The sequence below is a fragment of the Myotis daubentonii genome, chromosome 19, assembly GCF_963259705.1.
Source record: "Myotis daubentonii chromosome 19, mMyoDau2.1, whole genome shotgun sequence".
NCBI lineage: Eukaryota > Metazoa > Chordata > Mammalia > Chiroptera > Vespertilionidae > Myotis > Myotis daubentonii.
The window spans coordinates 22,001,378-22,029,311 of NC_081858.1; the positions used below are offsets into that span (position 1 = coordinate 22,001,378).

Below are 27,934 nucleotides of genomic sequence, written 5' to 3' on the forward strand. Positions count from 1 at the left end.
TCTTGCCCACTCCTGGTGATTCTCAACACAGCAGCCTGAGTGATGGTTGAAAGCACAGTTGGTGTCGTGTCATAAGCCTGCAATGGCTCTGCCTTTCATTCAGGTCAAAGCCCTGCTCTGAAAGGCCCCACATGACTGGGCCCCTGTCTTTCTCCCACCTCACCTCCAGCAGTTCTTGCCGCCCCTTCTCTTCCCACACTGGCCTCCTTGCAGTTCCTGGAACACAGTGTCATGAGTGCCTGAGTGCCTCTGCACTAGAGGTTCTCTCTGCTTGAAGAGTCCTCCCTCCGATACCAGCGTGCCTGGCTAACTCCCACCTTCCAGGTCTTTCTTCCATTCACCGCTCAGTAGGACTTCCTCTGTGTAGGCCCCTTCCCACCAGACTCCCACTGTTCCTTCCTTTCTCTACTTTCTTTTTGCTGTGGCATTTATCATCTTTGGACAGACTCTACAATTTATGCATTTGTTAATTTTTTATTGTCTTTCTTCTGCAGCTAGAATATAAGTGTCAAAGGGATCTTTGTCTGTTTTGTCCACTGATATATCCGAGCACCTAGAATAGTGTTTGGCATATAGTGATCATTAAACATTTATTGATTCCTTCTTAATGAATGAAATGTTGAATTAGATCATTGGCTTTTCATCTTTCCATAGGTTGAGTCTAAAGAGTGATATTTTTGGACTATCAAGGCCAACGATGGCATTCAAGTACATTCCTCCCCAATGGACAGAGGCTCCTTCCAGTCCCATTGACACATAGATTGTACCACTGCTCAGCCATGTCACCAGGAGTGAGGGCGAATGTGTAGGGTGTGTGGGATGGGCCTCCTCAGGTAAAAAGGGGGGCTAACCTTTGACACTTTCTCCTGTCTCCTGGGTGAGCTTTATCCAAATTAGAACCAAAAGATTGTCATCATAGTCTTAACAGCTATCAAGCAGTTATGTGTCTTAAAAGATGGAGAAAAGGCACCGATGGTCTTGGAGAGTGTTTAGAGAGCGCTAATGCTTCCGGGCTTGCCTCTGGGATGCTCTGGCCCTGCTATGAGAATCCTGTGCGGAGCCCCAGCCTGTCCTCGCTCATTGTGGCAAGTCCCCACTCCCCCACCCCCTTCATTTGTTTTTGCCTCTCCTTGGTTTAAATTTTGCCACTTGATGAAATATTTGCCTAATGCTAGAAAAAGGACCCTTTGCACTAAACTCTGTGTCATTGTTCTGAGAAGTAAAATCGAGTTTTGTCACTATCAGCATTACAAGTTCAAAACTATGTACAAGTGTAGGAAATGCTTTGTTTTGTTCTTTTTTAACCATCACCCAAGAATATTTTCATTGATTTTTACAGAAAAGGGGGAGAGAGAGAGAGAGAGAGAGAGAGAGAGAGAGAGAGAGAGAGAGAGAGAGAGAGAGAGAGAGAGAGACACCGATGTGAGAGAGAAACATCCATCAGTTGCCCCGGTAGGGAACTCAAACCCGCAACCTAGGCATGTGCCCTGACCTAGAGTGGACCCTAGGTCCTTTCTCGGTACAAGTGGATGCTCCAACCAACCCAGCCACACCGGCTGGCCAGGGCGGAAGCGGTTTTAAAACGTGCAATGGCGGCTATTTTCTAGAAACCCTGATGCTCCGAAACACACAGCCTCCCTAGAAAATGTTTCCGATTCTCTTTCAGTAATATTTGGATTTTGTTCTTGAGATGAGTTGAGTTTGTGATCCTTAGAAAACATAAGTTTTGCCTAAATACTACACAATGTCCTTTGTGATAGAATTCTGTACAATAATAAGAGAAGTTTATTCGTCTTTTTCTAAAATGTGAGGGGTTTATTTGGAGTGTTTTTTGTTTTGTTTTTAATAAAAAATGTAAGAGTGCTGCCAGTCAGGAGGAGAAAAGGACTAGTGGAAACCAAAGGCAGGAAATATTTCCGTGCTGCCCCCTAGGCACCTCCTCTCCCCCATGCAATTCAAATGTGAATCACACTAAGCCATAAAAAATGTCCCGAGGAAATTCTGCAGTGTCCTGGCTTTTCACATGATAAGTCACTGCTGCACATTCTTCTCTCTCCACAATGGAAATGGTTTTAAAAGATGGTGTGGGCTTTGCAGGAGCCTTCCATGCATGCTTGCGCGGGGGTGGGGGGTGGCCCGGGGTTCAGCCACGTACAGGACTGCACAACACGTGCTCAGTATTTCTACGTGTGTTTGCAAATCAGGTGCATGTAAAAGAGTTTCCGAAACTTGGAACGCCTCTCTGAGACCCGGGAAGGCAGGCCAGAGCCAGGGAGGCCCCCCCGCGGAGCTGGGAATCCCGCCGCCGCAAGCCGGCGGAGGCCCCGCCCCCTGCCTCTCCAAGCGCCCCGGCGCGCGGGAGGGGGGCGTGGCCTTGGGCGGCGGCACGGTTGCCCAGGCGACCAGCGAGCGGCCCCGCCCCCCGCGCTGAGCCCGGGAGCTCGTCGAGTGCCGGCTGGAGTGGGAACCTGGTCCCTGCGAGCGGCGCGAACGCGCGATGACCACGTGGAGTGCCCCGCGGAGGCCCTGCCGCGCGCTGGGACTCCTGCTGCTGGTGGTCCTGGGTTTCCTGGTGCTCCGCAGGTGAGGGAATCCGCCCGGCGCCGCCGGTCTGCAGGCACCCCAACCCTCCACACCTCGCGTTCTCTCTCCCGTCTAACCTCCGATCTGGCCGGAGGGAGGCAGACCCTGCAGGTCACGTTACCTCCACCCGCGAATTCCAAGTTCCCACCGGGAACAGCCCGCGGGCCTTTTCCTTTTTGTAGCTCCCCAATATCCCTGCGCCCCGGTGCGCCGCCAGGAGCTCTGGTTCTGCTTTGAGACCCAGACCTCTGGGGGCCACGAGGCGCTGCCCTCCCAGTCCCCAGGCGCCTGCGCCCTAGAGCCTCCCCACTCCTCTGCGTCCGTGTTGCGGGCTCTACTTTTCTTGTGGGAACTCCCAGCCCTCTGGAAGGTCGGCAGGACCAGCCTTCAGATCCCTCTCCTACGTCCCTCATCACTGCCCCGCCTTGGGGAACCCCCTTCTGCTGTTTTCCCAGCTCCCCACATTCCCCACCAGTTCTGCTGGGAGGCTTATCTGTTCAGCAGAGGCCAGAGCGCCAGTGACCACAGCCATGGCCGACTTAGCCCGCTCAGCGCAGTCCGAGAACACTGCCCCAGGGGCCCTCCCAGCTCCTCCGCCCCGGATTGATTTGCCCCTTTTCCGGATTGGTACTACTATGTCTTCTCTCTCCACGTTCCCACCACTCACCAGCCGCCAGCTCCCCTTACACAATGTCTGTGGCCAGTGATGGCGTTTAGTGATGGAATGCTTTATCCACGGCCTGCGTGGGTGCCCCTGCCCGGCGTTTTCCCCATCTGAGTCTATATATAGGATGCTGCAGCCCTGACCAGATCTTTCAGGTGGATGCCTGGCACTTTCCATATTCAAAACTTCAGGTGTGGCTGGGAGAGCAGACCGCCCGCCCTGAACAAATGCCTGGGCCCTGAACTGAGTGTTGGAGAGGCCGGAGGCTGAGCCATTGGAACTGGGGCAGCTTGATCTTTCCTTCTTCCCCATCACCCTTCCTGGTTTCGCTGAACCTCCCGGGGAGGTAGAGGGAAGTTTTGGATGGAGTTAAATATCGGAACGTTTTTGGCCACCACAGCATCCCAATCAGAAACGCTTTCCACTTGCACCTTTTCAAGATGGAACCTGTCTTCTTTGCTTGGGAGATGGTGAGGATGACCTTTATTGTGTGGGAGAAGAAAATGGTGCTCTCCTCATTCCGGGGCCCAGAAAACTTAAGAAGCATTTCCACAGTTTTTCAAGACTTAACCCCCCCCCTCCCAACCCCCACCCCCAATCTTGTGATGATATCTAACCCTTTCCTCTTTGGAGACAACTGGTCCTGGCTCTGGTAGGATGCTCAGCCCTCCTCCCAGTACAAGCCCGATGCAGACCCCAGAAGAATTAACTCAAAGCAGAGGCAGCAGGAGCCTCTGGCATACAGTACAGCAGGGCATCGAGGAGCCCAGACCCCAGAGAGAAAGGCCAGGGGTGTTCGTTCAGGTAGCAAGTAGTTTGCTCGTTGTTGGAGGTCAAGGATATAGCAGGCCATGCAGGGGATCCAGACAGGTCATTCTGAGGGCCAGCACGCAGGGGCTTGAGATGGGCCAGGCAAGGACACCCTAGGAGTCCACGGGAAAAGGTGTGGGAAGGAGGCTGGGTGTTTGTTGGTGTCTGGAGGGACAGGAGATGAGCTGTCAGACAGATGAATTAATTGTGTTCCTACCTGGGTGTGGCGACCGCAGGAGTCAGTGGAAGGCTTCTGGAGTTGCCAGGGAGGAGCAGTGGAGAATGAATAGCTGTGGAAATAGTTTGAAATGCTTAGGACAGTCACTGTTTTTCCTGCCATCTCTTCTTTTTATTATTTGCATTTATTTAAAATATTTTTTTTTATTGATTTCAGAGATGAAGGGAGAGAGGGGGGAGAGAGAAACATCAATGATGAGAGAGAATCATGGATCAGCTGCCTCCTGCATGTCCCCAACTGGGGATCGAGCCCGCAACCTGGGCATGTGCCCTTGACCGGAATCGGACCCAGGACCTTCACTCTGCAGACTGATACTCTATCCACTGAGCCAAATCAGCTAGGGCCATCTCTTCTTTCTCAGCAGACAAGATAGAGGCCAGAGAAGCTCCAGGGCCAGCTCTCAGTGTCCTTTAGAATATGTGTCTTTCGGGCATCTTTTTGGTTGTATCACCCTCGTGGCCACCAAGGATGGTCTCTGGAGGCCAGAGGAGAACATACTCATTGTCGCATCCTCTTCCTGCTTTAACTCTGGCTTTGACTGGGTCATAAACTGAGTGTGTGTGGGGGTGGGGGGTGGGGGGGGGACGGTGGGGGGGGGGGGGCTCTCCCAGCTGTCCTTGGGAACGTGGTGGTGGCCAGTGGTATATAGGTCACCTGGGACCTGGCTACTCCGCTGGCAGCTTTGGGGAGCTGAGCTGTCAGGATCCGCCCCTTTTCTGTACCCCAGAAGGCAGGGATTTGGGTGGAGGAGGGGCTGCGTGGCTGTAGCGTTTCCTTTCTCCATGAATTTCACCTTGGGTGGGTTCACGCTCGGTCAGAGCTGTTTGATTACACCATATCCAAGAACAAGGTTCAAGGTGATTTTTGAGGAAGATTTCAACCTTCAGTATCTTAGCTTGAACAAGGGTCTTTGAAGAAAATGAACTGGCTGGAGCTGGTCTGGCTCAGTGGATAGAGCGTCGGCCTGTGAACAGAAGGGTCCTGGGTTCGATTCCAGTCAAGGGCACATGCTCGGGTTGTGGGCTCGATTCCCAGTAGGAGGCGTGCAGGAGGCAGCCGATCAATGATTCTCTCTCATCGTTGATGTTTCTATCTCTCCCTCTCCCTTCCTCTCTGAAATCAATAAAAAAAAAATTACCTTTATTGTAGTGTAATTGCCATGAGATAAACTGCACGTTTAACATGTACAGTTTGGTAAGTTTTGACATATGTACCCACCTGTGAAATTACCACCGTCATGAAGATTGTGAGGATATTCATCAACCCCAGAGATTTCCGTGTGCCCCTTTGCGCCTCTCTCCTATGCGCTGCTCCCCTCTCCCCAAGCACACCGATCTGTTGCTCGCCACCACTATCTGTCAGTTACAACTTTTTAGTGTTTTATAGAAATGTGATCCTGCAGTCTGCGCTCTGACTTGGTTGGGCTTCCTCCACTGGGCATTTTCCTTCGAGGGCTGTGATGCATGTAGTCATGTGACCCATGTCTTATAGCCAGTTACCTCTCATTCCCTTTCCTCCTCGCACGCCACAAGAATGCCTGCTTGACAGTATCAAGGCATGGCTCCTACAGAGGACTTTTTCCTTAATATAAATGCGCCCCTGAGCAGTAATGGAATTCATTCTGCATCTCTCATACCTGAGACGTCAGGTGGTGAGTGAAGGTCAGGAGAGAGGAGAGCCGCCAGGAAGCAGCCCTCATGGCGCCCCTCAAGGGCAAGTTCTCGGCTTCCCTGAGCGGCCTCGCTCCCTCTGGATTTCAGCGGGAGAACCCGTCTGACTTCTCCTCCCTGAAGGTGGCTAACCTAACAATGGGACCAGGTCGCTTGCTTTGATCCAAATCACGGGCTAGTCCTGACTTCCCAGGGTACAGGGGACAGATTGTGCCTCACGTCCGGAGATTCTGTGAGGTCAGTGATTTTATGAGCTTTGCTCGTAGAACTCTGCTGGGCTTGAGGCCTGAGTCACATCCCTGGCATGTTTGAGCGCTTTGAATGCTGTCCCTTTCATCTTACAGGAGTGACTTTTTTTTCAGCACCTGGGAAGTGTCCTTTTCGGCAGGAGTCCTCTCTGACACAAGTGGGGAAGCGCGGCTCGCTGGGCGCAGCTCAGTCGGGGAGGGGGCGGGGGGCGTGTCTGAGCCACCCTGGCTCTGGGAGTCTCACAGTGCATGCTGGCCAGGGTCTGAAAGGGATCAGGGACCGAAAGGGACCGGGGAGCAGAGCATGGCCATTATTGGGATATTATTTGTGGTTACAGGGTTTGGGATACGCAGGAGCTTTGCAGCAAAGAGCCACAGCCTTGACAGCAGGGGTATCAGAAAGTTGGCCAAAGAGTTCTCTCCATCTGAGGTCAAGGAAAAGTAGCAAGTGAAATAAACACCTCGACTTTGAAGTGACTCAGAATTCTGTCATAGTGTCTTGAGTGCTCTCTGATGAAGATTCGGGAGATGCTGGAGCTTAGAGAGGTCTTTGTAGAACATTCAGTATCTGAAAAGGGCTCTGGAGTCCAGTCCCCCTTCCCCCCCCATCCCCGGTTACTCAGCGAGTTCCTTTGGTGTGGGGATATCTGCTGCTTCCTCTCCACTCAGCTGTATCTGGGGCTTAGATCAGCGGTTCTCAACCTGTGGGTCGCGACCCCTTTGGCGGTCGAACAACCCTTTCACAGGGGTCGCCTGAGACCATCCTGCATATCAGATATTTACATGGCAATTCATCACAGTAGCAACATGACAGTGATGAAGTAGCAACGAAAATAATTTTATGGTTGGGTCACAACATGAGGAACTGTATTTGAAGGGCAAGAAGGTTGAGAACCACTGGCTTAGACGGATAGCTCTGGATAGTAAAGGCCATACTGCAAAAGAAGCCCCCTTGTGTAGGACTTCTCCTGGGATAGACCGGGGGGTGGTGGTGTATTTTTAATAGGGGCTGATACTCACTGCTTCTGCACTCCCACACCCAGCAAGACAGTGGGGTTGCCCCTTTCAAGAGCACATGTGCTTTTCCTGCGAAGTTGCTTTTGTGAGCAGGTCATCTATGAAAAGGATGAGCTATTCAGATAACACCCAGGGGCAAACACGAGGCCATTGCTTCTGGCCTAGAGCAGTACCTCTCACCGTCTGTGGGGAAGAATCATTTTCCTTTTCTCCTTAAAATTCCAATCCGTTACTTTAGGAGACGCAATACAAAAAAATTTCAAGAAAAGGGAAATGAAAAGATACGCATCCCTGGCTTCTTAGGATTCGCTTTAATAGACATACAATTCCTCTCGTTGCTCTAACAGAGTCCGTGTCTGTACCGATCTCAGCACGGACCAGCCACAGGCAGTTTGTGGGGAACCCCCCTTGGGGTTCCCACACGTCTGTTTCTTCTCAGACAGTCCCCAGTCAGTGTGTATCAGCGGCGATTGAATGGGTGAAGCCGGGCCTTACGCCAGACACGTGTCGCGGCGGTACCACGTTAGCCAGTGTTACAGAACGAATGGAAAGACCAGAGCAGCTCAGGGCGCTTTTTTATGCAGAGGAGCCCTGCTGGGCAAGATGCCCTCAAGTGCCAGGAACTGTCATGAGAAGTGGGTGCCGAAGAGGCAGCCACGCAAATTTGCTTTTGCACCAGATTCGCGCCCGGCTGTTGTCTGTCTCCCCGTTTCCTAAACTTCATCGCGGGAACGCTGGCCGCAGCTCCTCTTGTCGGCCTCCTCTCGCAGCCCCCAGGAGCCCGGAGCATGGAACCGCAGGGCTCCCCATGGCCAACCCCAGAGATGTCAAGAGATGCCTTTTCAGGGACTAAAACTTCTCAGTCGCCTCCCGGTGGGGCTGTCTGTCAGGCGGGTGATCTTGGCCAGCACGACACTTGACCTTTAGATGACAACCAAGACCTGGAAATTTGGTTCGTGGATAGATGCCGTTTCTAACCCAGATGCCTCTTCACAGGTATTTGCACCTCGAGCCGGGCAGCTGTGGCCAGGAGGTGGCTCAGAGGTACTATTTGAAGTAGTGGCTGCTTTGATGTTTAGTCAGATGGCTTAGGAGGCCTGCTCTCCGGTCCTCCCAAGTCCCCCCAAGTCCCAACCCTGAAGACAGCCTCTCAGCCCACTAGCACCCCCTTCCCACAGCTGTGTGCCCGCGTGTCCTCTGCACCAGCGGTCGCCAACCTTTCGGACCTCACTGACCACCAGTGGTCCACGGACCTCCGGCTGGCGACCGCTGCTCTGCACTGTCTCCACGTCCAGGGTGTGTTTGCCTCGGGCCTCAGTGCAGCTCAGCTCGCTCTTGCCTGGCAGCCGGGCCAGGTGAGCCGGCGGAAGCCGAGAGGAAGCCCATCTGTACTGGTGCCCCGGCCTCCAGGCTTCCCAACCGCTTTTCCTCCCCGCAGGCTGCACTGGCCCCGCCTGCTCTCTCCCTGGCTGAGACACCGGCAGTCCGGGCTGCACACCAAGGGCCAGAACTTCATGCTGGAGGACTCCACCTTCTGGATCTTCGGGGGCTCCGTGCACTATTTCCGTGTGCCCAAGGCGTACTGGAGGGACCGCTTGCTGAAGATGAAAGCCTGTGGCTTGAACACCCTCACCACGTGAGTGCTGCCATGCCCCCCCCCCCCATGCCTCGTCTCCCAAGGGGCTCCTGGAGTCCATGTCCGGGCTTCTCTCTGGGAGCCCAGCCCGGGGGGCTCCAGGGTGCCAGGATGGGTGAGCCCTGGCAGATCCTACTCTGAGCAGCCCACGCTGCCCTGTGGTCCTGTCTTATGCTTCACCCACATCTTCACACCTTGTTTGCCTTCTGCCGCCCCCCCCCCCCCCCCCAGGAGGTAGGTGAGCTCTCTGTCCCCCTGGACTGGCCCTGGGTTCTCTAAGACCTTCCGTCTCTGCACTTAGTTCTTGTTCCAGCCCTGACGTCACTGAGACAGCGCACCATGGAGACAGTGCACCATCAGAGAGTTTTTTTAAAAAAGTATATTTTTGATTTCAGAGCGGAAAGGAGAGAGAGAGAAACATCAATGATGAGAATCATCGATTGGCTGCCTCCTGCACGCCCCCTACTGGGGGTTGAGCCTGCAGCCTGAGCATGTGCCCTTGACCGGAATTGAACCCGGGACCCTTCAGTCCGCAGATCGATGCTCTGTACACTGAGCCAAACCAGCTAGGGCAGTGGTCAGCAAATTGCGGCTCGCGAGCCACATGCGGCTCTTTGGCCCCTTGAGTGTGGCTCTTCCACAAAATACCGACTTCTGTGCATGGGCCACGAAGTTTCAATCGCACTGTACGTGCGCACCCGCACGTGGTATTTTGTGGAAGAGCCACACTGAAGGGGCCAAAGAGCCGCATGTGGCTCGCGGGCCGCTGTTTGCCGACCACTGAGCTAGGGCATCTCAGGGGTTTTAGGGATAAAGAGGGAACCTGGGGGATGAGGTGGAATAAATGAAGAGCCCGTTCATGCCTGTACTCTTTCCCGTTACAGCTACGTCCCCTGGAACCTCCATGAGCCACAGAGAGGCACATTTGACTTCTCCGGGAACCTGGACCTGGAGTGCGTGCTGCTGCTGCTCCTGTGACCAGGCCTGGGCCCGGGCCTGGGGGCAGGGAGGGGCTGACGGGGGTTGGTGAGGGACCATCGTGGCCTCTCAGCTCTGCTTGGAAGCTGTTCTCGGCCCTGTGCCAGCTCCCAGGTGTCCAGGCCTCCCCTGAGCCTACCCTCCTCACTGCAGCCCAGAGGAGCCTGGTCCCCTGTCAGCCCTGCTCTGCAGTGGGGTCCCTCCCCCCTGCTGGGAGGGGGCTGCCCCTGGAGGCAGCAAAGTGGTTGGGGTCAGGTTCATGTGAGGACCCCATCCCCTGTCTGACACCTCCCCCCTCATGACCCGGTGGGCTGTGCAGATGGTCCTGGGCTGGGAGCTGGTGAGAAGCCAGCTGCAGGGATGGGGGCTCGGCCTTCCCTTCACTCTGCCTGTCTCTGGTTGAGAGGAGGGCGGGCCAGCAGAGGATCCGGGCAGCTCTGCCGCCTGTGGTGTGTGCTGGCTCGTCCCCACCCCCCGGCTCGGATGCCCTCAGAGTGGCCGCCTTTGACCTTCCCAGGGCCTTTGTCCGGATGGCCGCGGAGGTCGGGCTGTGGGTGATCCTGCGTCCAGGCCCCTACATCTGCAGCGAGATCGACCTTGGCGGCCTGCCCAGGTGAGCGGGGCTGTGAGGCCTCTGGCCACAGCCCGAGTTGTCTGTGTGCTCATGTAAAATGTGAATCCCAAGTATAGGTTTAATTTTGCGTTTAAAGAATGTGTGTTTTTCGGTTTTGTACTGAAGTTCCTTTTTAGAGTAAGTAGCACCTAAAGGGGGGGGTCATTTTACTAGTAAACGATGTCACCCTCGCCGTCCGTGTCTAGTCCGATGTGGTTTCCACGTGGCGAGCACGGCCCAGGGCCGGCCACCCCCAGGCGTGCGCTCCCCGAGGCCTGCGCTCCACCAGGGCTCCGCTGTGACTCGGCCTCAGTTGGGCCATTTGTCCGCCCTGGACCTCACCTTCCTGTCTGCAAAATAGGGAGAATCAAACCCGCCTGCCTGTGTCTAGGGGATGTGACCAGCATTTGTTTGTTAAAAGTATCAGAGAAACACAGGATTGCTTTCGTGTGCGCTCTCATCTTTGCATTTCAGCCCTCAGGAGTTATCTTAGGATGTGCAGTCCCCACCGGGGCCAGTGGAGGGCTGTGTGATCCAGTTTCTACAACTGGATCACCTGCCACCACGTGCATGCCTCCTCCTCCTCAGTATTGCCTTTAATTCTCAAAAAAAAGATACGTTTTTTAAAGAGGGGTCATTGTTCCCATCCTCACTGTGTTCCGGATGGTCAGGTCGGCTCCTCCCCCACCCCGCGCTGCCCCTGGGGCGGGAGGCCCAGCCTGTTTGCCAGGCTGTCTCCTGCGGGACTGGCTTCTCCCCAGACTGCAGCCACCCGCCTCCGCCTTGTTTTGTTTTGTTTTTCCTCTGGTTTCCAGCGCTACCCAGTCCGGCCCCAGGGGCACAGGCAGCCTCTGTCTCCATCTCCTTCACTACCCAGGACCACCTCTGTGTCCCTGTGCCATTCATCTCGGCAAGAGTGCCCTAGGCCAGGCTGTGACTCCAGCCAGAGTGGCCTCCCCCACCCCTGGGGATTAGAAATCTGTCCGCGAGAAGCCTCTGGCTGAGCCAGAGCAGGCACAGGAGGACAGGGGTTAAGTCTCAGCTCAGAAGCAGCAAGGACTCCAGCACTCCGCCCTCCTGTGCAGCGCCTGGCCACCCAGGCCCGGGTGGCAGAGGCGGTGGGCCCACAGACAACCCCGGCAGGCGGCGCGCTCCTCTGGGAAACGGACGAGTGCCCGTGGGGATGCCCAGCCAGACCTGTCTCCTGGAGATGGCAGGGAGCCGTCAGTCCCGTGGAGACCGCTCTCCCTCATCCATGGTGACCTCACATAAAGGGATACTTTCCGACCCTCTTCAGGACTTCTGAATCAGGGCCTTTTGTAAGAAAATAGAAGAGTTTTCTCAGAATTTCAGATGAGATGGAAAGTACTTTGACTTAAGCTCTGGAACAATGTTCTGTGTTCCTTGGGGAATGGGGACCCCCCCCCCCCCACCGCAAGACAAGTTATAGGAAGAATGAATCTTGCTTCCCTGCTTCTCCCCCGAGCTGAGCTCTGAATAGCTGATCTGATGATGCAGATGAGCCGGGTCAGCGGGAACTGCAGCCAGGCCAGAGCAGGGGCCGAGCAGCGGGAGGCAGCTTAGCCTCGCACAGCACAGCACAGCCTGCCTCCCGCCTGCTTTTCTGGGTGACGCTGGAGGCTGCCTCTATTCTGCAGTCCCAGCCTAACGCCTTTGGCTCCACCCTCGATAAGAGATTGCAGGGTAAATGCTTGAAGACCGGGCCTTGTAGCCAATGAAAAGCTTTTCTCACTCTGACTGGCAGCCAGACCTAGAGCCACGAAGCTGGACATAAGTGGCCACCAGGCTGGTGTCCCCTGTCGGGGAGCAGGGCTGAGTTCGGGGCTGGGCTGGGCTGCACGTGCTCCTCCCCGACGGGTGGAGGGTGTGGGGTGGGAGCATCTCGGGTCTCATTCCTGAGCACTCGGAAACGGCTTTCCTTTCACGCCACCATCGCCCTGCCCAGGGCGGCCCACAAACAGTGGAACTAATACCCCCCCCCCTTTTTCTGTTCAAGCTGGCTGCTCCGAGACTCTGGCATGAGGCTGAGAACGACGTACAAGGGCTTCACCGAAGCAGTGGACCTTTATTTTGACCACCTGATGTCCAGGGTGGTGCCGCTCCAGGTAAAAGCACCTGCCTTCCTACGGGGAGTAAACAGCCCTCGCGCAGCTCTCAGACCCGGGGCTCCCAGTTCCCTCCAACACAGGAGCTCATGCCTTCCCGCTGCCTGAGACCTGTGATCGATGTACTCATTGGTTGATTATTTTATTTATTTATTTTATTATTTTATTTATTTTTATTTTATTATTTTACTTTATTTTATTCCATCAGCCTATACCCTCCTCCACCTCTCCCCATCCCCTCCCCCCTACAGTCACCACATGTCCCGGTCCAGGAGGTCTTTCTCTTTTTAAAATCTCTTTTGCTCAGTCCCTCCACCCCCACCACCTCCCACCCTCGCACCAGAGCGCATAGTCAGCTGCTCTCTGTCTGTGAGTCTGTCTCCATTTTGCTTGGCAGTTTAGTTTGTTCATTTAGACCAGTGACGGCGAACCTTTTGAGCTCGGCGTGTCAGCATTTTGAAAAACCCTAACTTAACTCTGGTGCCGTGTCACATATAGAAACTTTTTGATATTTGCAACCATAGTAAAAGAAAGATGTATATTTTTGATATTTATTTTATATATTTAAATGCCATTTAAGAAACAAAAATCAACCAAAAAAATGAGTGCCCATGTCACCTCTGACACACGTGTCATAGGTTCGCCATCACTGATTTAGATCCTTACATATCAGTGAAATCATAGGGTACTTGTCTTTCTTCCATGGGCTTATTTCTAAGAGAAATTTCTCATTTAGCATAATGCTCTCCAAGTCCGTCTACGGTGCTGAAAAGGGTAAAATGTTCTTGCTTTTTTTTCCGGCCGAGTAATTCTCTGTTGTGTGAACGTACTGTAGCTGTTTCATCCACTCACGTCCTGATGGACACTGGGGCAGCTTCCCCATCTTGGCTATGGTGACTGGCGCCTGCAGTGAATAGAGGGGCTGCATCTATTCTTTTGAGTTGGTGCTTCAGGTTTCTTGGGATAAATTCCCTGAAGGGGAATCGCTGGACCCTAAGGCAGTTCCATTAATTAATTTTTTGAGGTAACTCCATACAGCTTTCCACACCAATCTGCATTCCTATCAGCAGTACGTGTTTATCACAGTTTAAACATTTTTGTCTAGTAAGTCCAGTGTGTGTGTGTGTGTGTGTGTGTGTGTGTGTGTGTGTGCGTGTGTGTGTGTTTCTTTAAAGACTAGCAGGTAAAGTATGTGAAAACGTCAGGGGGACTACAGACTCCTGGAAGCCTGGGGGCAAGAGTGTGGAGGCAGAGGGATCCGATAGAACACGTAAGGCCACAAGAAGCAGCTGGGTGAGACCCTGGGAAAGTAAGACATGTAAAAGCAGCAGGACACACACACACACACACACACACACACACACACACACACACTTTACAGTTTAGACAGGACAGATGCCCCAGAAATGTCTGAGAAGGTCTTAGCCTTCATCCTGGCTGATCTCAAGGCTTAGGAGCCCATTAAATAGTGAAGATGTTCCCTCCAAATCTGCAAAGACTGGGAGACATGACAGCTTTTTAAAAACCCAATTTTCAGAAAAAAACCCACACAAGACAGACAAGAAACATGGAAACACGTCTCACTCAAAGGAACAGAAATCTCTAGAAACAGTTTGTAAAGAAAAACACACACACTTGAGGTCCAGATGTTGCCAACATACCACCCTGTTTCAGCTCCAAGTCAGAGGAGACAGACACTAGTCCGCTGGACAGACCACGGACAGCCCAGAGCACTGCAAACCAGTTCCGTGGTGTTTCTTCTACCTTGAGGGAAGGAATGCAGAATTAGGATATTTTTTTTCCCTGACTGTGCCATGCTGCACCACAGAAGGGTGGGGCAAGGGCAAGCAAAACATGCAATTTCATACCCTTTTGAATGTCTTTTGCTTAAGTATTTTTTATTGATTTCAGAGAGGAAGGGAGAGGGCGAGAGAGATGGAAACATCAACGATGAGAGAGAATCATGGATCAGCTGCCTCCTGCACGCCCCACACTGGGGATCAAGCCCGCAACCCAGACATGTTCCCTAGACCGGAATTGAACCTGGGACGACCCTTCAATCCGCAGGCTGATGCTCTGTCCACTGGGCCACACCAGCTAGGGCGGAATGTCTGTTTCTTGATTGGGCATTGATGTATCTGTTTAAACATTGGATTGGCTGCCAGAGCTCCTATACCAGTGGTTCTCAACCTTCCTAATGCCGCGACCCTTTCATACAGTTCCTCGTGTTGTGGTGACCCCCAACCATAAAATTATTTTCATTGCTACTTCATCACTGTAATTTTGCTACTGTTATGAATCGTCATGTAAATATCTGATATGCAGGATGTATTTTCATTGTTACAAATTGAACATCATGAAAGCGTAGTGATGAATCACAGAAACAATATGTAATTATATATGTGTTTTCCGATGGTCTTAGGCGACCCCAGTGAAAGGGTTGTTCGACCCCCAAAGGGGTCGCGACCCACAGGTTGAGAACCGCTGTCCTGTACAGTTGCTGTGGTCAGTATGCGGTGGTTTATGGGATGTTCCCGTGGGGGGTCACAGGCCTGGGGCTCTCCACTCCGTGTCCTGCTGCCGTCCCTCTCGATCATACGCCAGACCTTTGAGACTTCCGCTTCCCAATGGGACGTTACGCCAGTACCTGGTGAGACGTGGAGTGAAATGAGACCATCCAGGTCCCGCTACACGCTGGGCGTCGGACTGTTTCTCTCTCCCCAGTACAAGCACGGGGGACCCATCATCGCTGTGCAGGTGGAGAATGAGTACGGCTCCTACAACAAAGACCCCGCCTACCTGCCGTACGTCAAGAAAGTAAGTGTCCTCGCGGTTCTTTCCTCACGCTCCTTCCTGTCGACCGTCTGACAGGCTGCGGTGTCACAGGGGGTCTGATGCTTTTCTCATAGTAACACCGCATCCCTCAGTGCCAGTCCTTAACTAGCACATTTTTTTCTCCATGCTTTAAAAATATATATATATATTTATTGATTTCAGAGAGGAAGGAAGAGAGAGAGAGAGAGAGATAGAAACATCAATGATACGAGAGAATCATTGATAGGCTGCCTCCTGCACACCCCCAACTGGGGATCGAGCCTGCAACCCCGGGCATGTGCCCTTGACCGGAATCAAACCCAGGACCCTTCAGTTTGGCTCGGTCCACTGAGCCAAACCAGCTAGGGCTTTCTTTCGCCATACTTTTATCTCAGTAGGGTTGTCGCACATTTGCCCTTTATCGATCAAGTTTAATTGGGGACGGCAGTGCCTCATGGTGCTGCAGGGCCGAGAGTGAAGGACTTGTATGGACTGACTGGCCCTGAGCTGCCCTGGGCAGATGGCTGTTCCGGAAGCGGCAGTCGTCCATCCCTGATGGGACAGTCAGCCATGCCGTGGCCGGGAAGGGAACGTGAAGGGAACAGCTTTAGAAGACAGTTACCGTCCACGTGTTCCTCCTCCCAGGCCGGGGATGCTATATGCATGTGGTGGCACGTGCGCAGACTTCACTACGTATCAGTGAGTGACGGGTTGGAGCTGTGAGGTGGTGGGTGTTCAGGCTCGGATCCAAACCGCGCCTGGCCTAATGGATCCAGCGCCCGCAGCTTCTGTGGTCCCGAAAATTAGGGCCCCTCTGCTCCTTCCTCACCAGCGTCTGGGATCAGACCTGAGCGTCACTCACCCACCGGGTATCCCTCTGCCTCCTCTGCTTCCAAAAGAATTGGGTTGAAATAAGCAGTCTTGTCTTTATCCGACACTTTACCCCGCTTCTCCGAGGCTCTGCGTCTGCACAGCCCAGAGGCCGCTGTGCACGGAGGACAGCACGTACCTAATGCGCCCAGTGAGGCCCGGGGATCGATCGCCCAGGCTCCCCGTGTCAGCCGTTGTTCTGATGGGGAAACGGTTATTGTCCCTCAGCACGGCGTGTGCCCCTTCCGCTTATCTTCACCATTTGATTCACAACCTTCGGGGAACACTGACTGTTCTCCTGGGCATGTGCAGCACGCCAAGGGCACGTGCCAGGGGCACAGCTGGTGCTGGAGCCCACCCTGCTGGGGGTGGGGAAGGGGTGGGCTGCTTGCTCTGGCGAGGGTGACAGGGAGGCGTGGGCTGTCCCTGAGGTCCTGGCCCCCTCTGGGGTCCCTGCGGTCTCTTGCCCGGTAGCAGTACGGCGGCTGGCCTCGCTGAGCCGGCCTCTGCGTACCTGTCTAGGGACGCGCAGTAGCCATTCTGGGCACGTTGCGGGACCGGGAGCGGCCGAGGGTGCCTGAGCCGGGCAGCCCTGCCCCTGCTGCGCTGGACCTCCAGCTGACGGAGCTCTGCCCACCATCGCGCACACGGACAGAGCGGGTGTCTCTGTTTTCTGCAGGGAAATAACATGCTTCATTGGAAGCTCCTCCTTCCCTTCCTGCCGCCTCCTTCCCAGCGGCGTGGCCGGCAGGAGCTCTGAGGAGGGGTGAACGGTGACCCCCTCATTTCCCTCCCCTAGGCCTTGGAGGACCGAGGGATTGTGGAGCTGCTCTTGACCTCAGACAACAAGGACGGCCTGAGCAACGGGGTCATCGACGGAGGTGCGTGGAGGCGGGCGCGCCCAGCCTGGCTGTGCACGCTGCCCGGGCAGCCGGCGGTCCTTCTCCCTTCTGTGTGGCACTGGGCCCGGAAGCACTGGGGCGTCCGTGTCCGAGGCGGACTTGCTGTCGCCAGCTCTGTCGTTCGATGATGTTTCTCTCTCATTGATGTTTCTAGCTCTCTGTCCCTCTCCCTTCCTCTCTCTCTCTAAACGTCAACTAAAAATGTTAAGAAACACCACCTTCAATTTAAAAACTATAACACATGATTGGGTAGAATAGAAAATCAGCCCTCGTCTCAGAAATGCATGGGGAGTCTGTATTTCGGCCGTCAGCCTGTCCTGGTGCTTGAGGTGCAAAGTCAAGATCCGACTCCAGGCTCCTTTAAGAGCAGAAATGCACTCCGGCTGGGAAAGTGACATTGATCAGAAGCATGGTGAGGTCTGTGCTGAGAGCTGAGGGTCCAGGTGAACAAGACCGTCTGGCATCAGAGGAACCGGACTCTGATCCGGGGTGGGAAACGATGTCCAGATCAGTTCGCTTGTTTGGCTGGTGAATTGAGAAAGGTCTGGGCCAGTTCGGCAAGTCCTCCTGGCTTCGCGACAACACTTCACCTTCCCTTCTCTCCTTTCCACCCCCAGTGCTGGCCACCATCAACCTACAGTCGCAACACGACCTGCAGTTACTGACCATCTTCCTCCTCAGTGTCCAGGTGAGCCCGGCCCCGGGAGCTGGCTGCCGCTCTGCGTGCGTGTGGGGCTCTGAAGCGAGTTCGGTGGGCCTCTTGGTCGGGAATTCCATCCCCTGCTCTTCGCCCTGCAGCGGGTCTCGGTGCCTTTTGGGGAGGGGGACTCTGGCCCTGCCAGCTTTTCAGTTCACAGCCCGCCTTCCACGCTGCAAACCCTGACCCTGTGCACCGGGCTGCCATGCCCCCGCCAGGGGAGCCGTGTGCCCTGAGGCGTAGCAGTTGGGCCTGGAGTCATGTTCTAAGCTCTGGGCTGGGTGCGCTCACTGAGGCCTCTTGACGGGAGTTGTGTGGACTCAGCCGGATGCTAAGGGCTTTCTGGGCATCGTGTCAGTTAATCTTCCCAGGACCCCTGGGAGCTGGCCGCCGCTGTTACCGTTTTCCGGTTAAGGAGACAGCTTTGTAGGACAGAGCGAGCACCCAGCAGTAAGGGGCAGCCTGCGGTGTGCAGCACAGCCCGAGTGGGTGCACGGCTCCAGCCGGAACCACACTGTGCAGGGCAGTGACCTGGGCTATTGAAGAGCCCCCCAGCTTGGCCCCAGCACCCTCAAGTCAGAGTCCCCTCCTGGCCCGGAGACCAGTGACGTGCGGGACTTAGAACGACTTCTCCTTTCCTGGACTTCAATGTCATACAGTATCTCCCCTTCGGGAGGTAGACAGCCAACACTAAGGACAACCCAGCCACTTTCTTAGTCTTGAAAAAATGATGGCACCGCTTTGGCCTTCCCCTGGCGTGGTTGGTGCCTTCCACCGAGTGGCCTGTAAGCCTGCCCGTCACCTGGGATCAGATTGTGTATCCAGCCGCCTCTCAATGCATTGCTGTCCCTGGCAGCGGAGGCACGTGATGAATGAGGAAGTCTCGGTGTGGAACCTGAAATACCAGCGTATGGGTCCTCCTCCCTGCAAACCCCCTCCCCACCCCCACCCCTCACTCCTCTGGTGCTTCTGCAAACGTGCAGGCCGGAGCAGGGCCCTGGGCCCGACGTCGGCATCCCTGGGACCACCTGTGCCAGAGGCAGGCTCTGAAGTCCTGCCTGAGACTCGCTGAATATCCTCCCCACGCGATGAGGCGGGCGGCGTGGCTGCAGGGCTGCTCTGCGAGTAGCTGTGCCAGCGCGTCCTGCCCCTCGGCTCCGATTTCGTAAACTTTATTGAAACGTCCCTGGGCCTTGAAGAGGGCCCACGCTCTGCCCTCGGACTCTTCCAGCTGAAAGGGAGCAGTCGCGGGGGCCCTGCAGCCACAGAGCGGTCACCCTGACACCATTCTCCCTTCCCAGAGAGGCTAGGCAAAGCTTGAGGGTCAGTCGGTGCAGGAGGAGACTCCCAGGCCGGAGGCTGGGTTCTAGGAGGAAGCCTTAACTTGGAACAGATCCCAGGTTTTCTCACCAGCACCGCGTGCAGCGGGGTCTACTGTGTCACCTCTGGGAGCGTGTTCGCTCTCCACCTGCAAGGCGGAGGCCACGCCTGGAGCCTAAGCTGGGGCAGGTGCCTCTGGCCGCCTCCGTGCTCTGCCTTCGGGGGCCTCGGGGGCCTCTGGGGCCAGGGGGGCAGCTGGCAGGACTGAGGTCGTGGCCTCGCCCTGCGAGGGGCTTTCCTCCGTTCCCCTCTCTTGACCAGCTAACTTCTCATTTTGTGGTGCCAGGGAGTTCAGCCCAAGATGGTGATGGAGTACTGGACGGGGTGGTTTGACTCCTGGGGGGGCCCCCACAACATCCTGGATGCTTCCGGTAAGTGCTTGCAATCCCTACGTCTAACGGGGGTGGGAATAAGTTCCGACGTCCCCCTCACTGAGTCTGCAGTTATTTGCATGTCAGAGTTGGCTCTTGATACTCCAGAATCATGTGTCTTGACATCTGAAGTGAACAGTAGGATTTTTATTTTATTTTATTTATTAAAAAACACATTTTTATTGATTTCAGAGAGGAAAGGAGGGGGGGAGAGAGAGAGAAACATCAATGATGAGAGAGAATCATTGATCAGCTGCCCCCTGCACGCCCTCTACTGGGGATGGAGCCCACAACCTGGGCATGTGCCCTGACTGGGAATCGAACCGGTGACCTCCTGGTTCACAGGTCAACGCTCAACCACTGAGCCACGCCCGCTGGGCAACAGTAAGATTTCTAAATGGCTTTATTATGTTTTTGTAATTAGATGAGGAACACATGCCTGTGGCAAACATCCAGCAAATATAGAAAACGTCTAAAGAAGAAATAAAAATCTAGAGCCCAGACAGCGCTGTGATGCTCACTGTCTAGGGCAGCGATGGCGAACCTTTTGAGCTCGGCGTGTCAGCATTTTGAAAAACCCTAACTTAACTCTGGTGCCGTGTCACATATAGACATTTTTTTATCTTTGCAACCATAGTAAAACAAGACTTATATTTTTGATATTTATTTGATTTATTTAAATGCCATTTAATAAAGAAAAATCAACCAAAAAAATGAGTTCGCGTGTCACCTCTGACACGCATGTCATAGGTTCGCCATCACTGGTCTAGGCAGCTGTCGCTCTGCCCCTGTCTGCAGCCCTGCGTGCACGTACAGATACAGATGGGTGCGGACAGATGCCGTTACATCTGTTTCTGCGCAGGACGTGTCGCCTGCTGGTGCCGGCGAGTGACACAAATGGGCAGCTTTCTGTCCTGTTGGTATACTTTCCATCGCTGTTTCCAAGAAGCGCGTTGTGTTGCGTCTCAGTCAGCTCCGTGCCCAGTCTCTTGTAGACATGCACTGGGGTGGTTTCCAGTGCGTCCTGTGAATCGAACACCATGGCACTGAGCGTGCTGGGACATCTACTTTTGCACACTTGGTCTGTTTTTCCCAGTGACAAGTTCCTAGCAATCCACTGACTACACGAATGCAATTTTGATAAATCTATTTACTAAACTGCTGCCCAGAAGGATTGCAGCAATTTTTAACTCTCCGTTATTCAAGGAGAATACCAGTTTCCCACAGATTCATCAACACTGAGTATGAAAATAATTTTAATGTTTGCCAGTCTGATAGCTCGTTGTTGTTTCGTGTTTATTTGACCAATGCTGGTGTGTGTGTGTGTGTGTGTGTGTGTGTATCTATTTATTAACCATTTATATTTCTCCTTTGATACTGTCTTCATGTCATTGGTCCATTCTCTAATAAGGGGAGGATTGGGAGGAAGTCCGCACCATATCCCTACCTATGAGCCCCCCTGCTTGTGTCTCAGTGAGGGGGTGTAACGTTGCGAAGCATGTTGAGGGCCAGCGGAAGCTGCCCTGGGTCATAGTCAATGAGGGCTTGTCTGTGATTTTATTTTTTTTTAAATATATTTTTATTGATTTTTTACAGAGAGGAAGGGAGAGGGATAGAGAGTTAGAAACATCGATCAGCTGCCTCCTGCACACCCCCTACTGGGGATGTGCCCGCAACCAAGGTACATGCCCCTGACCGGAATCGAACCTGGGACCCTTGAGTCCACAGGCCGACGCTCTATCCACTGAGCCAAACCGGTCAGGGCTTGTCTGTGATTTTAAAAACAACTGCAAGGCCCAAGCTCTGGAGCTGGGATCCCAGTGACTCCTCTTCCTCCTCCGGTGACGGGGGCGTCGGGGAAGTGGAAGGACAGCCAGAGGGTTGAATTGGGCGGGGGGACGGGGAGAGGCGAGCGTGCCTGGGGACATCTGGCTTGTCTCAGACTCGGGCTCACTGGGCGTGCCCCTCCCCTCTCCCTGTAGAGGTTTTAAAAACCGTGTCGGCCATCATCGACGCCGGCTCTTCCATCAACCTCTACATGTTCCACGGAGGCACCAACTTCGGCTTCATCAACGGAGCCATGCACTTCCATGACTATAAGTCCGACGTCACCAGCTACGGCAAGTGTCCACCAGGGCCGACCCTTCCCGGAACGCCCCATCATCGGTGTGCCCGGGTTTTTACCGAGAGTCCTTCAGGGGCAGCCCTGGCACCTTGAATGCATTTGGCTCGAGTGCCCAGGACGGGGAGGGGGAGGTTTGGCGTGGACGGTCACTTTTCAACCTGCAGAGCAGTGGGAGGCCGGAGCCCCCTGGCAGGCCGCGAGCACTGGGGAGTCGGTGGGAGGAAGTGAGAGAGGCTCCCCCCTCCCCAGGTGGGAGGTCCCGCTCAGGCCCTGGAGGTGCTGTGACCCCCTGCCCTCCAGAAGGCAGGAAAGACGCCGGGACATGTCGGGCTGTGCTGTGGCCATGGGCAGTTTGGCGGCATTTTGCAGTAGTTAGTCGTATTTACAGTCTTCCTGCTGACAGCTCACCCCCGAAGTGTTCTGCCTCCCACTTGCTGGGACGAGGACCATGCGGCCCGACCCCAGCGTCTCCCTTCTCTCTTTTTGCCGAGTGAGCAGTGACAGGGCCCCGTGTTTTGCAGACTATGACGCGGTGCTGACCGAGGCCGGGGACTACACAGCCAAGTACGTCAAGCTCCGAGAGTTCTTCGGCTCCATCTCAGGTACCTGGCGAACAGCAGCCACGCACCAGCTTGGGCCCTTGCTCTGGTCGAAGAGCCCCTACAGGGTCCCTTCTTCCCTGCCCGCCTCCCCCCAGGCGGTCTGTGTGCGAGAACGCCTCAAGGCAGGGACAGGCAGGCTTGGGAGGCTGTTTGCATGTGGCTGTGTCTTGCCCGGGTTGCCCGTTTGCAGGTGCTGACTTCTGAGGGCTTGAGAAAGCCCCCTGTGTGCCCCCCACACACACCCCTCCCTCGGCATCCCCTTCCCAGTGGGTCTAGGCGTGTCCGTGGGTCGGCCTGTCCTCGGACTAAGGAGCCCATGGGGCCATGGATAGGAATGCGGGGGGGGGGGGGAGGCGGTTTTGGGGGGAGAAGGGGGGCCGCTGGAGGAGGTAGTGACTGTTTGGTCCTTTTTGGGGGGCCTGTGTTTCAGGCAGCCCTCTGCCTCCCCCACCCGAGCTCCTTCCCAAGACGGCGTACGAGTCCCTGCGGCCGGCGCTGTACCTGTCGCTGTGGGATGCCCTCCAGTACATGGAGCCGGTGAGCACTGCCGCAGGGGGCCGGGCCAGGGAGCCCTCCCTGCAGCTGTCGGGGAGGAAGAGAAAACGGGAGCAGGAAGTGGGAAAGCACAAAAGGAACTTGAAGGGACGCTGGGCACCGCGAGGGGTTCCGTTTCCGCAGGCTCCGCGGGGGAGAGGAGGTGCACCTCCCGCAGCGGATGCAGAGAGAGGGTTGTGTGATCTGAAATGATGGTGCATTGAAAAGCTCCAAGGCCCTGCATAGCAGGGCTTTATTCTTTCCCACATCTTCTTCCTCTTTCACATCCCCCTTCCCTGCGACTCTGGAGAGCCATGAGAAATCAAAATAGAAAACGTTGGTAAAGGCCCCTGCCCGCCACTGCCCCCAGGGCACTAGCCCCCAGGTGGGGCTCTCTGCTTACCCTGCCCTTCCCCAGTGGATCCAGAGGAGGGCGCTGCCTTTCCCCCCACCCCGGCCAGCCCTGTGCCCCCTCCTGTCTGTCCTCTGTGCAGCCAACCATCTCTGAAAAGCCTGTCAACATGGAGAACCTGCCAGTGAACAATGGGAATGGCCAGTCCTTCGGGTACACCCTGTACGAGACCACCATCGGCTCACCTGGCGTCCTCAGGGGTCTCGTGCGTGACCGGGGACAGGTAGGAGGTCTCTGACATCCTGTGCCCTGGCAGGGACCGAGCTGACAGCATCCCGCCCCTTCGCGCTCGCGTGCCCCGCTGGTACCAGTGTGTACAGTGGGCCTCGCAGTGCGGCTCTCTCTCCGCTCGGCAGAGGTTCCTCTCTCCTCCCTCCCGTCAGCCCGCGATGCTGTCTGTCCGTTTGTCCGGCAGGTGTTTGTGAACACAGTGTTCATTGGCTTCTTGGACTATGAGCGGAAGGACATCGTCATCCCCTTAATCCAGGTCTGTTTCCGGGGGAGCTGGGCGGTGGGCAGCGCCAGCCTCTTCCTCAGCAGGTTTGGCGGGAATCAGAGAGGAGGACCTGGGAACCAGGAGCTCCTTCACCAGAGCTGTGCGTGGGGAGCGGGCAGAGCCTCGCTTTCTGATCGCGGGGGCGCTTCCCCTCCCATCCCGGCCGCTCAGGGAGGGGCTGGAGTGCTGCAGGGGAGGAGACAGTCATCAGTCATCGTCCACCCTGTTCCGGCAGGGCTACACCGTGCTGAGGATCCTGGTGGAGAACTGCGGGCGCGTCAACTACGGGCATAATATCGATGAGCAGCGCAAAGGTGGGTCACGGCGCTCGCTGGGCGAGGAGCTGCTGACAGCATGGGCTGGCTGTCCTTTCTCCACCCCAGCTCCTCAGCAGGCCTCCAGGCTGGCTGCAGGGAGCGGGTCATGGGGAGCCATTGGAGGGGGGCAGGGAGGCCCCTGCAGTGAGGTGGAGGTGTCCTGAAAGGCCCCCCTGGGTCCTGACCTCCTCCCTGTTAGCGTGTGCCGTCCACGTGCCCGTGGTGAATACAGTGAGCACTGAGCCGGATCCTCTCAGCTCTGTCTGCCCTCGCCCTGTTCTCTCACGCACGTCCCGGGGCCTGGCAGGCACGGGGTGACTCGTTCTCAGCCCCTCGGCGCTTTATGGGGGAGGGTTGCTGCCCCGTTGGGGGCATGCACTTCAGGAGAAACCTTGAACTTCCCAGACACTGCCCCTGGGTGAGGCTGGCAGAGGCCAGGCCGGGTGTGTCTCACTCCCCCTGCCTCCGTCCCACAGGCTTAATTGGAAATATCTACCTGAATAATTCTCCCCTGAAAAACTTCAGAATCTATAGCCTGGACATGAAAAAGAGCTTCTTTCAGAGGTAGGTCCCAGCCGAGGGCCGAGTGTGGGCTCCCAGGGGACGTGCAGAGAGAGCCGGCGGGCCCGGGAGCTGCCCCGGCCTCACCCCTCTTCTCGCTCAGCTGTGAGCAGACCAGGACCCTGCCATGTGCCCAGGTGGGGCAGTGCCCGCCCTGGAGACGAGGTTGTTTCCACGGCACCACCCGCTGCCATTCCTGGGCCCCGTGGACCGGCGCCTTTGCCATGGGAGGCGGGGTGGGGCCCGGATCTGAGAAGGTACCCCCTCCCTTCCTTGTCTTCTGTTCTGTCCATAGATTCAGCTCCAGCACGTGGAACCTGGTCCCCGAAACACCTGTGCTCCCCGCTTTTTTCCTGGGCGCCTTGCCTGTGGCCCTTTCCCCCTTGGACACCTTCATGAAGCTAGAGGTTCGTAGCTGCCCCCGGCCCAGGTTCTGGTCCGTCCTCAGCTGCTCTGAGCCCGAGCCTGGAGGAGGGGCTGCTCCCCACAAGGCCTCGCCCTCTCTTACCTGCGCCTGGGCCTGGACCGTCCGGCTTTGGGCTGCCCCCTCTGCAAAGGCCTGGCCGGGGAGGGAGCGAGTGGGCCCCCAGCAGAGGGGCCGCCCTGTGGGACTTCTCAGGGCCCAGGTTCCTCCATCCAGGGTGGGAAGTCAGGGCTGTTGGGGCAGAGAGACGGGGCACCCCGCCTGGCCATCTCCTGGCTGTCACGTTGGCTGTTCGGAAGCCGAGAGGAGCCCAGAGCTCCTCCTGGGGGTTTCCCTGTGCCGGCTCTGCGGCCGACTCACGCTCACTCTGCTCAAAGGGCTGGGAGAAGGGGGTTGTCTTCATCAACGGCCAAAACCTGGGGCGCTACTGGAACATCGGACCGCAGGAGACACTCTACCTCCCAGGCGCCTGGTTGGACCAAGGCATCAACCAGGTGGGAGCACTTGCAGCCCCTTCCCTTCCTCCCAGGCCCTTTCCCACTCCCGCCCTCCTGGTGTCACCGTGCTCCCCAGGGAGGGAGGGAGGGAGGCCCTTGCCACAGTCTGTTAGGGCCAGAGAGGGAGAGTTCTGGCCACTCCCTCTCGGCTCCTCCTGGCTCTGGGGAGTTGTGGGCCCCTGTTCCTTCCGCCTAGTTCCCAGCCCCTTCCCTAAGGCGCCCTCTCCGGCTCCAAGACACACTGGCTGCTGCCACCCCAGCACGTCTCTCCCCAGGTCATTGTTTTCGAGGAGAGGGCGGCAGGCCCTGTGATACAGTTCACCGAAACACCCCACCTGGGCAGGAACCAGTACATTCACTGAGCCGTGTGGCGGGAAGCGGGGGGCGCCCGTCCTCACGGCTGCCTGGAGGTCTGATGGGCTGCCCCCCAGGCCCATGCCGGGGGAGCCCATCGGAAGCATTTCCTCCGGGAGCCGAGGGCTGTACCTCTGCCCACTGCTGTGGTTCAAGACCCCGAACCTGCTGAAGAAGGGGGGGCTGTTTAGGGGGGGACACCCTTCTCACCTGAGGGGGTTCTTGACTGGGCTCTGTGGATGGCACTGTCCTCCTCCCTCTCTCCAGGGAGAGGGCAGAGGGATGGATGTCTGGGGTGAGTGTGTCTGGTCGGGTCTCCATGTGGTAACACCTGGGCCTGGGGAAGGCCTGGCTGCTGGGCGTGGCTGCTGCACCCAGCTGTGCCCTGCGAACGTTCTCGCCGGCCTGGCCCATCCCTCGGGGCCCCTTTCCGTTTCTGAAATAGAGGCCTTGGCCCCATCGGTAGAGGGTAGTGAAGAGGTGTCTCCTGAGTCGATTGTTGTTTCTTTTTTCTTAAAAAATATTTTTATTGATTTCAGAGAGAGAGAAACATCAATGATGAGAGAATCATTGATCGGCTGCCTCCTGCACGCCCCCTACTGGGGATTGAGCCTGCAGCCCGGGCATGTGCCCTTGACCAGAATCGAACCCGGGACCCTTCAGTCCACAGGCCGACGCTCTATCCACGGAGCCAAACCAGCTGGGGCGGCGGTTGTTTCTTCACAGCCCTCCCTGCGCCTTCCCTGGGATCCTGGAAGGAACCCTGTTTGAGAGAGACACGTTTCCTTCCTTCCTGCCCACTGTAAACGCATCCGACAGGATGGCAGGCCGGGCTGAAGAGAAACGGACATCTCAGCCCCTTGTTCTCCTGAAACGGGGAGCAGGTCCCGTTTCACTCAGTGACAGGAGGGGACTGTGGGTCCCAGCAGGAACCCACTCCTCTGGGAGGCACAGGGGGAAAGGGCAGAGGGCCCAGCTCCAGGGCGTGGCTGGGGGCGGGGGATGAGGATCGCCTCTCGGGAATGTTGGGTACCAGGCCTCAGGCAGACCTTGCCGCCGGCTCAGTCTCCCCCGGTCGCCTCCTGTGACGAAGCTGCAGGGAGGAGAGGCAGGCTTCCTCGCAGTTGTCTGTCTGTCCGCAATGCAGGCACTTGCTCTGGGGCCGGGCTCACTGTCATGAGTTGCAATAAAGCCGTAGAGTTGAACCCTCGGTGCTGGTGGTTCTCTGACCCCGTCCGTGCTGCTGTCAGCCGGAGGCAAAGGCAGCGTGCAGCCGGGCACAGGTGCACGCAACCCCGGCCGGCACTCAGCATCCGCACTGACTCCTTACACCACCTCCTGATTGGCTGTGCCTCGCAAACACCCCCAGAACCCAACTACCCTCCACCCCACCGCTGGCACTTCCCTCCATCTCACCAGCTCCTGGACCTGGCTCATTGCCCAGCCTCCCCCAGCCCGCCCTCACTTCTCTGCTTCTCGTCAGCACAGACGTGGAGCGGTTCTTCTAAAAGGCCATGAGGCCATGTCTGTCCTCTGCTCCAGACCCTCCAGTGGCTTCCCTCTTCACTCACAGTAGAAGCCAAAAACATCACCCTGGTTCCCAGGACCAACCAACACGTCCTGCCCGTCCCATCGCCCACCACCGACCCCTCCCACCTTCCCAGTCGGTTTCAGTCACGTTGGCTTTGTTGCTGGTTTTTAAACTTGCTAAGCTCTCTCCTACCAGTGACAGGGGTCTCTGTTCTGGAAGGCTCTGGCCAGACAACGGCACGTCTGCATGCTGCTCTTCTGCTCAGATGTCACCTTATCTGGGGGGCCTTTCTGACCACCCTGTGTGGGGCTCAGGTCTCCCCCACAGCGGCCCTCTGTGCCCCCCACTCGGCCTCATGCTTGTCCTCAGACCAGATCGCATCTGAAATGCTGTCCACCCGTGTCCCCTTGTGAGGAGGGGACCTCCGTGAAGACGGTGCTGGCTCCTGGAATAATGCAGCTCAT

The 27,934-nt window shown here is 56.2% G+C and overlaps 1 protein-coding gene across 1 annotated transcript; it reads left to right on the top strand.

The window, feature by feature from the left end:
• The first annotated feature begins 2,445 nt into the window (after positions 1 to 2,445).
• On the top strand, positions 2,446 to 27,865 carry GLB1L2 (galactosidase beta 1 like 2). Its single transcript, XM_059675965.1, has 19 exons — positions 2,446 to 2,583; positions 8,669 to 8,866; positions 9,751 to 9,819; positions 10,362 to 10,457; positions 12,475 to 12,583; positions 15,308 to 15,400; positions 17,067 to 17,148; positions 17,787 to 17,857; positions 19,533 to 19,617; positions 21,600 to 21,737; positions 22,264 to 22,344; positions 22,775 to 22,881; positions 23,373 to 23,513; positions 23,706 to 23,777; positions 24,022 to 24,100; positions 24,580 to 24,667; positions 24,960 to 25,071; positions 25,466 to 25,582; positions 25,861 to 27,865. The coding sequence occupies exons 1-19, from the start codon at positions 2,498 to 2,500 to the stop codon at positions 25,945 to 25,947; spliced, it is 1,911 nt and encodes a 636-aa protein (XP_059531948.1). The 5' UTR covers positions 2,446 to 2,497; the 3' UTR covers positions 25,948 to 27,865.
• The last annotated feature ends 69 nt before the right edge of the window (positions 27,866 to 27,934 follow it).